The sequence below is a fragment of the Ambystoma mexicanum genome, chromosome 2p (assembly GCF_040938575.1).
Source record: "Ambystoma mexicanum isolate Mex_15411 chromosome 2p, UKY_AmexF1_1, whole genome shotgun sequence".
Lineage (NCBI taxonomy): Eukaryota > Metazoa > Chordata > Amphibia > Caudata > Ambystomatidae > Ambystoma > Ambystoma mexicanum.
Genome location: NC_090923.1, coordinates 423304641 through 423319046, shown reverse-complemented (window position 1 = coordinate 423319046; position 14406 = coordinate 423304641). Strand labels below are relative to the sequence as shown.

The 14406-nt window shown below is 39.7% G+C and overlaps 1 protein-coding gene across 1 annotated transcript in view; it reads left to right on the top strand.

The window, feature by feature from the left end:
• The window catches only part of LRIG1 (leucine rich repeats and immunoglobulin like domains 1), a 661002-nt gene that overhangs the window by 217250 nt on the left and 429346 nt on the right, over positions 1-14406 (top strand). The window contains exon 3 of the mRNA XM_069643785.1: positions 3874-3948. Coding sequence (XP_069499886.1) covers positions 3874-3948 — 75 coding nt within the window. The remainder of the gene's footprint in view (positions 1-3873; positions 3949-14406) is intronic.

Genomic DNA, 14406 nt, shown 5'->3' with positions numbered 1-14406 from the left:
TACTTTTGATGTCACTGGAAGATAAATCACCCAGACTCTAGAGGAACTCTACACGGATTTAGAAATCTGATGAACACAGACTGTGATTTTAAATTCAAACTCGTAACCTTGAATAGGATTGATAATGCAATGCAAGCATTTACAAAAGCATTGGCCACAGACGTACAGTTGGGATAACTGACACAAAATAAAGAAATCTTGAAAATCAAATCTTAACAAAGGAACAATCTCTGTAGTAAGATTTACAAATCTATTATGTGCCAATTAACCCTGCAGACAAAGGCAGGGGGTGTTGGATTAGTAGATCCCCTCTGTATGAATGAAGTACTTAAGCATTATGAGATCTTAAATATTGCACTCAAAGTAACAGTAACTCATTACAGATCAACCTGAAGGAATTAGGTTTAAAATTAGAACATTTGACGAATCAAGGACTGATTACACCTTTTGGATGAATTTAAACATTTGGTTGTCAAATGCCCACAATTAGGTACAACATGTTTCTTACCTAGAATTCACAAAGCACACACACCATTGCCATGTTGCCTCATTCTTAGTGATATTAGAAGGATCATGAAGAAAGTATCCGAATACAGCAATGCTTCTTTGTCGCCGTTTGTAACTGGTCTATGCTCTGAAAAACAGTAAAGATGTTCTGGAGAACCTGGAATTACTTGAATGGCAACCAGAATGCATTCTGGCCACTCTTGATGAGTATCCACTCTTGATGAGTATCCACTCTTGATGAGTAAAGCGCCTAAAACACATCAGCTGATCATGTGAGGGTTTGTCATGCAGTGGAATACTAGCTAAGCTCCTAATCTGCATCATACGTTTAACACCAACTAGTGATTGTTTTAGCTATATTGCAATTTACCTTGGCTAATAAAGTGTTCATGTTTAATAGTGTTATATTTTGCCAAAAGAGGCGAACTGCAGTGGGACCGACATTTGTTAAAACTTTTGAAAATATTTTTATGGTCTGATTTGAACAAGAACATAGCATACACTCCAATCAATGTAAACATGTGCACAAATTAATTCTGTACAGCAAACATCTGTTTTTAATTTATGATGCATCAATCGCACACATGGACCAATGCAAATTAAATTCATTTGGAATTTGCAATCAATAACAGTAATGCATATATCGTCATTCTAGAAATCCACCTTTTTTTTGCATATAATAAGGTGAAAACCAGACTGCACACAAAGTAAATTGTAGTGAGGTCAATTTCACACTCACAGTGGAAACCAAAAAAAGTATAATCTCCAAAATCCCTATGCGAGAATTTATTAAAACCAAGAGAAACTGTTGTAGGGATGAGGGTAATGAAATATCTAACAAATTATTTGAGAACTACAGACATGTGGGATGCTCCGAAAAAAAAGATACTGGATAAGGGAAAAAGAAAATCGGATGGGTTTCCTTGTAATGAATTACCTATGCCCACCCATGAAACAAAATGCAAAAGAAACAAGATCTAGAAGACTAATTTCATCAGAAAGTAGTCGGGGCAATCATCCACTTACTAAGATTCCGAAAAAGGAATAGACACATTTTGAAATTGGATAATGATCTTGCAGAATATACAGGAAAGAGGAAAAACCAATAAATATTTTGACCAAGCCATTTCCACTAACCTAAACCAAGAGGAGGTAGTTTGGCTTTCCAATTGATAACGATTTTTACAAACGGTCAATGCACAGCTTGCCTTGCTCCTAAAAGTAAAACAGTCAAGAAAATAAATGGAGAGGCTTTTACTATCAAATACTTTGGACACTGTCATTCCGCATGCATACTATATTTCTGCATCTCTATATGCAACAAGCTCTACATAGGAAGTACCAAGATAGCGCTTTAATACGAGCCTCAAGTAACTAATTGTAAGCGCACCACCTATTTTACATTTTATGAGTGAGTGATAAACATGAGTTAGTATGTAATGGAGTCAGTTGATTTGTCATCTTTGTTACATGGTTAAAGGCTAGTGAAGTACTGAATATAACTTCTTGCATACGAATATTCTAATGTGAATCACTAGTGTCCCGCAGAGAATGTGGAGAGACTGCTCCACATTGGTGTCTTTATCAGGACACACTCCTATTTTGGGCTTTTTTCAGCATAATTGTCACCTTATTTTGGGATTTTGATTTATATTCCTTTTGACTACTGGGTGTACATCTACACACTACTCGCACGTACCTATGCTAGTGAGGACAGAGGGTTAAGTAGCAATGGAATCGTTTCATAGTCTGTGTCAGACACATTTAAATCTCACTATAATTTAAGCACGATCAATTGTTAACACAGAAATCATACTAACGATTTAGGATTTATTTTTAAATCTATGGTCTATAGCAGTTGGTTTATATCCGATATATCTTTACATACATGTCTTGAGAAAGCACTATTTTGCACAATACATGTTTCGGCAAGAGGGCAAAACTGTTAAACATAAATACAGAATGTTTTGCATTATTGTTCCCTGTGTTATTGGTGTGTATGTGGAGAAGACCTACTTACATTCTTGAACTAAAACATTGGTCAAGTGGGCGCTGTGCCTACACTGAACACTGCCACTATTCACAGTCCAATAAATTGAATACCAGTGGATGACGGATCTCTCCAACACCTGTTTCGTATATAAATGTAATCCAATCCATATTGGCTGTTGTAGCCTTGGCATGGGAGGTGGATGGGTCAAGGCTATAACATACAATGCTGATTTGATGAATACAGTAGTAGACGGATGGAAACTGGAAGTCCTAGCACTGGCACCTTACACAAATCCAGGTGAAAGCACTGTATTGTTTCACAAATCCGAAACCTTCCGCTACTCTGATGCTTATGTTCCCTCATTTGCTCTCTGCTGAAGTGGCCTCATCTTTATTGCCTCAGAGCACCATGTTACAACAGTGTTTTGCTTGCTCTAGGCATTCACTGCAGCATATAATAGCAAGAAGGGGCCAAATGTTCGGAACCAAAGGAATGCATTTGTTTATCATTCCACAAGACGGCATCAATGAATCTGCTTTCAATTTTCAGGCACGCCATAGAGATATGCTGGTTTTGAGGTGCATCAGATGTCTCAATTCACCACTTACCAGATTGCTCATTTGTGTGGTTCATGTTTGACATTTGCAGATTGTTTTATCATACAGTAAAACAGCCTACTTGATGTAATAGAACATATTATCAACAGATTAACTTCATCCAGTAATGCACTCAGTTGTTGTGAGTTGTAATTGTTACGGCAGCTTTGCAAGGGTAGTGCCGTCCAACATGATTTGATGTTTTTAGGGAGAATCAAACTGATCCGAATGACCTTCACCTAAAACCAAAAAGCAGCAGCAATTTCATATTCCATCTCCCAGGGGAGTTATAACTGAGACAGAGGGGTTGGCTGAGATAATAGAACAATACTGTTCTAATACAATCTCCACTCTGATCCCTTTCCAAATGTTAGTACTGCTATGTGATATTTGTTCTGGATAGTTTACCGGCTATTTCTGGGGTTTTGTTTCTGAAACCGTACCAGAGCAGATTGTGGAAGAGGATACCTGCATGGTAGACACGTGGACAAATGTTCCAGAGACCCAGTGGTTTCTCATTGCTGTATCAAGAGTAGCCTTGTTTTGAATGGGCAGAGCTCACTGAAGATTAAGGGATGAGACATGCTGCTCGAATAGGAGAGTGGGTATTAACATGCACTGATGAGATCATTCTGCATTAACAGAAGAGGAGCCTGAACTAGTGAGAGACTGTCCAGTAGAGAAGCTACCTAGTTCTATAAAGGAAGAGGAACTGAGGCACTAAAATATTGACGAACCCTTAGTATTCTTTTCTGTAACTATTCCTTATTTTTTCAGGCGACTGAGTCACAATGATCTGATGTCTGTCCCTTCCTTGGGTTCTGCTTCTTCGTACATCACATCCCTCTATCTGTAAGTACCTGTCCATGTTTTCTTAAATATACGATTCATTTAGTCCCCTAAAGTGTGTGTAAGCATGCTGTACAGGGAAGCGAAGTTAAAGAAGCCAGAGCACCTGGCTCTTTGAGCATTTGTTTTATTTGCCTTTTTGTGGAATTTGAAGTGTCCTGGTTTCCATTTACTGTAAAAATGTTTTACCATTGTATGGCGCTTCATGAAAGCATAGGTTGTGTTATGTTCGATTTATAAAGCTATAGATTACACCTCTGCCATGAACATGGCCTAATGTCTCTGATCACCATCTCCAGGGACCACTGATGTACCCGACTAAGCAACAATGTCCTGGTATGTGTCTGTGGGGTAGTTGAGGTTAAGGGTCCTGGAGGGTATAGGAAGCAAAGTGGGGTAGGGAGTTGACTGCCTATATAGATCTTTTGTGCATGTCCTTCCTGACTGTTTCTTTTAGGGGTCTGTCCTCTATGGGTATCTGTGTGATGCCTGTTTAGTGCATTTCTGCGGGGGGTCCTACCTGTAGGTATGTCAATGAGGTGGGTTTTCCCAGTAGGTGGTCCATGTAACTCTAGGTATCCTGCCTACGTTTGAGTAGATGTGTACATAATCTGTGGTATTCCTGTTTGGTGCTGACAGCCAGGATGTTGGTTGGTTACCTATATGCTCTCCCCATCTATCAGTAGGCATATCATGATATGGGTCTGTGAGGTTGGTAAGGTGAACATACTGGGACCTGTAGGCCCTCCCTAATTTCTAAATGTCAGGATTTAGAAATATTCAAACTAAGGACACATGGGAGAAACAGCGTCACAATTGTGCCATTGTCCTTGGCCATACACTCCACCAGTTAGCTGTGCTTTTAAAGAACCCAAAATATGGAAGTCTTCATTTATTTCTCGCTCAATGTCTTCCCATCAAAGCAATACGGTCTGAAATGCCCACTTTTTGCATATACAACCAGCTTTATAAATTAAACAAGGCTCCCAATTGAAAACTAAATGCATTGTTTCTAGTGATATTTGTAATATTAAACTGTGTAAGCACTATATTAGTGAACAGAGAAATCCAAATTATGGAAAGCTACTTCCCCTGCACACTTTCAATCAGGCGATAAGCCTAAGGGATATTATGACAAAATTGTTTTAGTCTCAAAGACTATTTAACATCAAGTTTTACATGATCAAAACATGTATGGTGGTGATGGAAAAAGAAAAATACTTTCAAAAATGTTTTTCATTAAATGACTCCTTTTTGTTAGAGAAAGAGAGGTCTTCTCCTTTTTATTATTTTCAGGATGGCCCAACACGTTTCGAGATTCATTTTCTCTTCATGAGGGGCGTAAATTCCAAAACGATTTTTCACATTGATCTATAGAAATAGAGATTTATAAAAACGATTACTAATCTTATCGAATTTATGAAAGAAAAATCAGTAATTTTTAACCAACATTCATTCAGAAAAGGAACCTGTTCAAATGGTCACATAGTCACAAATGTCTCAAAGAACTTGAAGCCGCTAATATGAAAATATCCTTAACCGAAAATACCAATTTTTTGTTGGTAGCTTACTTCTTTAGACAACTACATAATTACTTAAAGATTAAAAACACTATTTTAAGAATTAGACACCTCTATACTTAAGTGGTGGGTGTATTCAGTCACAGAAATGCCTATAGGGAGTGATATTGGGGGGGAAAAACATAAATCAGACTCACCCTTCTTCTGAAAGAAGCGAATAATGCAGAAATGTTCTCAACCGGAATGCTCGTGAGCTTCACAATTAAATTAACATGACAAGTACAGCTGCTGTGGTCATGTCAAGTAGAAATAGAGAATGGCTGCATTCACCTAAGGGAGAATGTTTATATCAGTGTACTTGCAGAATTTAAGGGCGTAGAGACTGTCCAGAGAGAAAGCAAGCACAACTTACTTTAAAGAAAGTGCCAGATGTAGCGATCCACGGCGGAGATGCGGTCAGGAAGCGTAGCTTTCCGACCGCATCCGCCGCAGGTTCTTTATATATGGCAATATTAACAAGAAGACGTCACCCGCGCGAGCGGCGTCACAGGTTGTGACGTCACCCGCGCACGCCAAAAATGTAAAGTGAACCACAAGAAGTGGTTTGGAAGTGCAGAATTAACTGGGTAACATCACTCGCGCATGCGCGAGCGGCGCCACAGACTGTGACGTCACCCGAGCACGTGCGAGCCGCGTATTGTAAAGAAAACCACAGGAAGTGGTTTAGAAATGCAGAGACTACCTCAAGAGTAGAAGGTAGAAATAACGTGACGTCATATGCATAAAATGACGTTCACTTACGCAAAAGTAGCGTAATAATAAATAAGACAATAAGATGTTATGTTTTACCCACGTGGGTGACATATGCATAATTAGTACAAATATGTATTAACAGATTTTTCAATACACATGTTAGATACAGGACAGTGAATGTTAACAGGATTTGTGTTCTGCTCTGAGGCTATAAAAATGGACCCAGGTAATAGTCCTCATTAAGGCCTAATGGGGTCATTGCGTCAAGTTTGTTGATCCAAAACAGTTCTCTCTGAGCCAATAGTTTGGGTAGGTTCCCTCCCCTGCTAAATGGAGGCAGGACATCCAAAATTATTAATCACATTTGGGAAACATTGTGTCTCATGTCCCGGAAATGTCTGAAGACTGGTGATTTTTTGTTCTGTGTGCGGATACAAGATTTATGTTCCATCCATCTGTCTTTAGCCCGTCTGTTGGTTTTTCCGACATATTTGCCGCAAGGGCAGCGTATGGCGTAAATAACATTTTTAGTATCACATGTTGCACATTTTTTTAGCATGACCTTTTTTCCAGTGTGTGGATGCCATATGGTCGCCTTTGATCAGGTTATTACAATGCTGACAGTGTAAGCAGGCAAAAGTGCCAGCTTTAGGTTTACTTAGAGTCCTCTGGGTTGTTGGTTTACTCCTTTCACCTCTTATTTATTCTCTTTTTAGTCGTAACAGTTGGCTGTACGGTAGGTCATCTTTTAGATGTTTTGGGTGGTGACTTGCATGGTGCAGACCACAGTTCACATCTGTGGGTTTTCGGAAGATTTTTGTTTTCATGTGCGTGCCAGTGCTACGCTTCCTGACCGCATCCCCGCCGTGGATCACAACATCTGCTACATCTGGCACTTTCTTTAAAGTAAGTTGGGCTTCCTTTCTCTCTGGACAGTCTCTACGCCTTTAAATTCTACAAGTACACTGATATAAACATTCTCCCTTAGGTGAATGAAGTCATTCTCTATTTCTACTTGACATGACCACAGCAGCTGTACTTGTCATGTTAATTTAATTGTGAAGCTCTCGAGCATTCCGGTTGAGAACATTTCTTCTGCATTATTCTCTTCTTTCAGAAGAAGGGTGAGTCTGATGTATGTGTTTTTTCTCCCCCCAATATCACTCCCTCTAGGCATTTCTGTGAATGAATACACCCACCACTTCTAATTACGTATAGAGGTGTTGAATTCTGAAAATTGTGTTTTTAATCTTTAAGTATGTAGTTGTCTAAAGAAGTAAGCTACCAACAAATAATTGGTATTTTCGGTTAAGGATATTTTCATATTAGCGGCTTCAAGTTCTATGTGACATTTGTGACTATGTGACCATTTGAACAAGTTCCTTTTCTGAATGAATGTTGGTTAAAAATTACTGATTTTTCTTTCATAAATTCGATAAGATTAGTAATGGTTTTTATAAATCTCTTTCTATAGATGAATGTGAAAAATTGTTTTGGAATTTACGCCACTGATGAAGAGAAAATGAATCTCGAAACGCGTTAGGCCATCTTGAAAATAATAAAAAGAAGACCTCTCTAACCAAAAGGAGTCATTTAATGAAAAACATTTTTGAATGTATTTTTCTTTTTTCATCACCACCATACATGTTTTGATCATGTAAAACTTGATGTTAAATAGTCTTTGACACTAAACCAATTTTGTCATAATATCCCTTAGGCTTATCGCCTGATTGAAAGTGTGCAGGGGACGGAGCTTTCCATAATTTGGATTTCTCTGTTCTCTAGTATATTCCAGCCTAGTTACCAAGTCCGAGTCTCTCTCCCCTGCACCTCATATTCTGTTAAAAAACATTTGATTGAATTATACTTACCTCTTATGTACCCACAATTTTGAAAATTGGTGTGCAAGTGTATTCCGGTGTTTTGTAAGCACTATATTAGTGCCTCTGTTTCTTTTATGGAGGAGTTATGTGGGCTGTCTGGCAAAGCTTTTGCCTGTAGGTCTAACAAACAATTGCATTAATCTCCTCCGATGTATGTCTAGGCTGCTAGGGGTCTGGGGGTATGAATATCCAAATTTCGAAATAGAAACATCCCTTGGCAGTTGCCCTCATGCTCCAACCCCTTCTTTACCCAGGAATAGTAAGAAGTACTGCATAGCTTACACACCTTCTGAAATAACCTCCTTTGAATTGGGGGTATTAACCGATGGCTTGACAAGCCAAATAAACCAAATTCTACACTGTTCAACAAAACCATGAATAATCTGTTTCAACCGTGGATTTACAAGTCTATTCATTTGATTTGGACCTCTTAACACACCACAATGGAACGGTCACAAAAATATTTGTTGATCCACAGTCATTACAAAAATAAACAAACCAAAAATAAAAAATCCTTCTAAGAAAAATGAAGATGGTCGACAAAAAATATTCAAGAAAATGTCAACCGTCCAAGAAGGATAATACTGTGAACAAACACTCCCACTTACTACAAAATGTTAACATAGAACTCACTAAGACAACGTAGAAATCACTAAGATACTGGACATTATTGCACCAAATAAACAGATTTGAATAGAAACCATAGCCAAAATCAACACAAAATGGTTGGATGATAAACTGGCCTCCCTTAAAATGACAAGCCACAATCTAGAACACAGATGGAGGAAATCGGTCACCTACTGACAAACTAGTGTGCAAAATGTATAGCAGACCTAACCTAGAACCGTTGTAAGAAATTATCAAACCTGTATCTCTTACCAGTATCTCTTATGCACAATGTGAGACTAAATGTTTCTAAGTTTACGATGAACTATCCCAACCACAGCTAATTAGTAATTTAAAAATAAAATGTATGAAATGGCTAGACCATACTACATTTATATAAAATAACATACATTTCTATAATACAAAAATTCACAGTGTATCCCACACTTTAAAACCCATTATAGAATCTTTGAACATTTCATCTATAAGCAAAGGAATCTCTTGTATATCTTTTTGAAGTGCATAGTAAGGATTACAAAAAACAGTACAATCACTCCTTAACTTTGCCATGCTTTTGCATTTCTCTTTTATCTGCACCACACCCACCGGCCCTAAATATTTTAATACTGCAATTGTCAGTAAAGTCTCATGTCCACTGATAGCCCTATTCCCTGTAGTCAGCATGTAATTATGTAAAAAGCGAGTAAATGAGTGTGTTCCAAGTCTCCTAGAGCTGTACATTCGCCTGGCAAGTGCTCCCTTGTCTGTATAGTATTGACCTCTTTATACAGAGAGCATGTTTTTAACTCCAGGGGCTTTTCTATTACGTATAGGGTCTCTCCAGTATGGGACAACGTTTATTTAGAAACAAATTGTGTCCTTTCGTGACCACTCAGAATTTTGATCAAAAACTTTGGCAAGAACTCTACTGGTTTATTTCTCCATCTTGTTAAGGCTTGAGTACAGACTATAGAATCTCAGATATTGTATTGGATCAATATGCACCAAGAAATATATATCTTTTTAGCTTTTACTGGATTAGATCATAATAAACACTCAGTGAGTTATATAGTCATATTTTCGGCAAAAGCGCTAAAACTCACCACTCTGTTCCCATTGTTTCATGGACTTAATATCTCCTCTTAGTTAATTGAATGGTGATCCCAAAGCGGGCTTCAGTATTGTCTTACTAACCAGTAATCCCCACAAAGCCTCAGAGTACCTGACTAATAATCTTGCTATGGCCTTTCTTGATAAAGTGGTCAAAGAGTATATTAGCATTGTTCACTAGAAACCATCAGATGCATCCACCATACACCATGGCCATCTACCTACGTTTATGAAATTCAAATCCTGAAGTGAACCTAAGCATCTCAGTTTGACATTCTGACCCATGCCCAGCCATTCTGATCAAGGAAAAACTAGCTTATCTGGAGGAACCACTGACTATTCATTTAATAAATCTCCAACATCACGCAATATACTGATGTCCCTGAGCTGTTACTAAAACACCCCGCCTACCAGAAATTTGAGTGCTGACCCACAGGTGCCTGAAAACTACAGAACCAGATTGAACACTCTTTTCATGGCTAAAATCCTGGAAAAGAGAACTACCGCCCCACTGGTCCTGCATAGTGAAGAGAACATCCTACTTTATGAAAATCTGGTTTTTGCTCAAAGAGCAGTACATAAACTAGTCTCCTTTTCATGAAAGAGGACATTCTAAATACATTTAACAATACACAGACATCTCTAGTACTCCTTGATATATTGGCTTCCTAGGAACCATTGAACACTAATACAAAGATTAAACTACCCAATGTCAAAAGATGGTACTGCCCTGAATTGCCTCAACAACTACCTTGTCTCTCACACCCCGAGGGTTGAAATGGGAGACTTGCACTCAACAACTTTCCCCCTTAAGTGTTGATTCCCTCAATGCTCCACCGTATTATCCCCAGGGCTGTTTAATGTTTACAATGTGAACCTCTAGCAGACCTTATTAAACTCTTTGTAAAATCCTTCTAATTGTGAGCAGATGTTTCTTTGATACTACTGAACTTGCAAACTGATGAGAACAACCAGCATGTAACTGAATTCCCCCAGAGGATCCAGGATTGGCCCATAGTTGATAATTGTTGCCTTAATGCCCTACGACAGATTATATTATTTGAAATCCCAGCTCGGCCACGCCTCATAAGTATGGCACCCACTCCATTGAACCAGGTAAAGAATCTAGGCATTATTTTCAACACCACATTTTCACTACGACCACAAATTACACTTCTAGTCCCAAAACCTTAGGCTATATGTCCCATACTTGCAAATGACACACAACGGAGACAACCAGAGTTTGTCCTCTCTTGTCTAGACTATTGTAACTGTCTCTATCTAGGACTAAACAAAAAAAACGAAACCAACTGCAACTTATCCAAAATAAAGCAGCTAGAAATATTTTGGGACTCAAGCCCTGGTACCTTAGCTCACCCGTGTTTTTAAAAAATGACAGTTTACACCCTGTTGCAAAGAAGATAACGGTCAAAATTAGCTTTATTACTTTTGAAATCCTCCATAGCATTTCTGCTACATACCTGGAACCATAAACCTGTACCTACCATACTGCTAAAACCATCACCGGGTATAACTAATCACCCAGGTTCAAAGACTGAAACATGGAAAGAGATCTCTCGCAGAATTGGGTTAGAAATTCGAAACTGCAAAGCTTCGAGGTTCAAAACGAATGTGAAAATCTCTCTCCATGCTGAAGATCTAACTCTGATAAGCGCACATATGTAAATTAGTCAAATGACCTTTCCTGTCCCGCATCCCCGTGATTCTCATACTTGAATCTTCCACAGTTAAACCTTCTGCACTTGACTCTACCACACTTCCACCCCACAACCACATTGAGCCACTTCTTGAACATCGAACTCGACTGCCCTGGCACAGAGAAAGATTATCTGACTTGTTGTTATGGTCACTTGTTTAGGTTTGTTGTATTATGGATTACCTACAAGTACAAGAATTCCTGTAATCCATGATGCTGTCACAAAATGTTCACCCACATTATATAACCCAACTCAGACCTTGAATATAAACGAAGGAGAGTACTTGGGCATGCATCCTTATCCCATGATACCTATTTCTTGTTTATGTCCCACTTCTTCATTGCACCCCCCTATTGTGTGTTCTCCTGGATCATTGAAGTAGAGCCCAACTTTAGAACACTAATACGTAAGCTGGCATTTTCAATGTTGTTACGGGCTAGGAGATAATTAAGAAATAGTAATGCAGCACCCTTGGTCAGCACCTTCTTGGAGCACTTTCTGCACACTTTTTAAATAGGTGTTTACACACCTGTATTTACTTTTAACTTGAGCGGAGAAACAGCAAGCAAAGTTGTGATTACTTGGCATCATAGCTATTAATATAAAATGTTGATTTAGCGTGCAGATCTCAGATTTTTGCTGGCAGAAATCCTTGAATGCTCGAGATGGTGTTTCTTTGCCAACTTCCTGTTCTTCGTTATATGAACGCTTTGCAAGCCCTCATCAGATCTTTTATTTATCCCTTTTAATTTGTATGACACTGATCGCATCAACACAGTAACATTAAGCTATAACAAAGTAATTGCTTTGTTTTGCAGTCGCTCTGGTCTAGTATGAATTTGGGCTAAAACATAGAGATTCAGACAGCACTTTCGTGAGACATTTTTTTGTCTTTTAAATTAAGATGAACTATACTGGACATAACACTAACTTTAATTACAACTAGATTTATTTTGTAATTCGTTTCTAAACACATGCAGATACCCTACTGCATTACCAGGATAATGGTCCTGACTTATTTGGGTTCTATTTAAATTTCCATTGCTAGTTGTGCATTGAATCTGTTCTTGTGGAGTCCTTCCTTTCTGGCACACCCACGTTTCCGAATCTCTAAGGCATAGTTGCATCTTCCCCGGATCCTCTGAAATGGGATGAAGTGGCTGACGCTCCTTTTTGTTTTTCAAAAATTTGCTCACCCCCTTGTGTCACAAGCATAACTGCTCCTTCCAATTCCCCTTTCAGCAGGACTCTGCTGTTAAGTGTGGAAAACCCCCAGTTCTTGTAACAGCACCACAATCTGTTTTTAAAATGCTCTATTCAATGGTTTTTCTCTCCCCTTTCTGCCCCAACAATATTGGAGCAAAACATGTTGTGCATATTTCAAACCCCAGGTGCTCACGCTTTCTGGTAGCGTATATTCTGATAATGTTTCAACTCTTATTTGCTTTCCTATGTATCTTACCTTAAAACTATTTGTCTCTTTTAATCTAAACACCACTCACCATGTAAGTAGGCAAAGGACAAATGATACAACCTTGAACAACTACCGTATTCAACTGACAAAAACCTATACAGAAGGCATCTGTATACTATTACACTTTAAAGCTGGACCATTTACTGTTGTACACCTATGAATGATTGCCATTTGGCAAAGGTATACACATCATGGATTTTTTGATTTGTATTAAATATAACATGATGCAGGTAATTCTCTCTCAGGGAGGGCGGGCTGCTAACCAGACCCAACCTTTTTGTTTTCGGTCCTTTTGATTCGACCCTATTGTATTTCGAACCTTTTGATTGGAACCTATACCCTCAGGCAGGATGTCAGATCTCCTTGAGGTTCCAAGCAGGGTCGCACAGGATCTCCTGTGGTGGGCCTGCGAGGACAACATTCTGAAGGGTGAACCTTTTTGGTAGCCGTGGCCGGAGATGACGGTAGTAACGGACGCCTCACTCACAGGGTTGGGAGCACATGATATGATATGGCATTTGTAACGCGCCTATACACAAGTGTTTCAAGGCGCGACGAGGCAGGGGGGGGGGATTAAGTGGAGAACAGACAACGATCCTACTAGGCCAGGTGTCATTCAGATCGCGCAAGTGCAAGGGTAGGGGGACTGGGAAAAGTGCAAGGGGAAGGGGAAGGGGAGAGGGGAAGTGCAGTACATGGTTGGTAGAATACAAGATAAGTAATAGGGCCAGCTGGTGGCAAGTGCAAGGAGAGTGCAGTACATGGTTAGTAGAATACAAGATAAATAATAGGGCCAGCTGGTGGCAAGTGCAAGGTAAGTGCTGGGAGAAGGGGCTGTAGGATACAGACAGTCCCGTAATGCAGGTAGGCAGTGCAGGGAAGAGTGGCTGGGTCAAGGACCAAGATTGGTGAGTGGCCAGTTGCAGATCCAGTGCAGGTTCAGTGATTTTATCAGGGGAGAGAGGGAGAGAAAGCGGAGGCAAAGAGGAAGGTTTTGAGGTGTTTCCGGAACCGGAGATGGTTCTCCTCAAGTTTCAGGGAGGCAGGAAGGCTGTTCCAGCGGGAGGCCCCTGCTGCGGAGAGAGATCTACCCCCAGCTCGTTGCTTGGAGAAGCGGCTGACCCTGAGGTAGTTGGAGGTGGATGCGCGAAGAGCTCGAGAAGGAAGATATTTAGGAAGAGAGAGTTGAAGGTATTTTGGCCGCAGGCCCCAGAAGGCCTTGTGGACAATGCAGAGGGTTTTGAACTTAATCCTCGTAGCCACTGGGAGCCAGTGTAGCGATTTCAGTCCTGGAGAGGTACGGTCCCTGGTCTTGAGGCCAAGGACAAGTATCGCAGTCCTGTTCTGGATGAGTTGCAAAGGGTGGAGAGGAGAGGCAGGAAGATTTAGATAGAGGC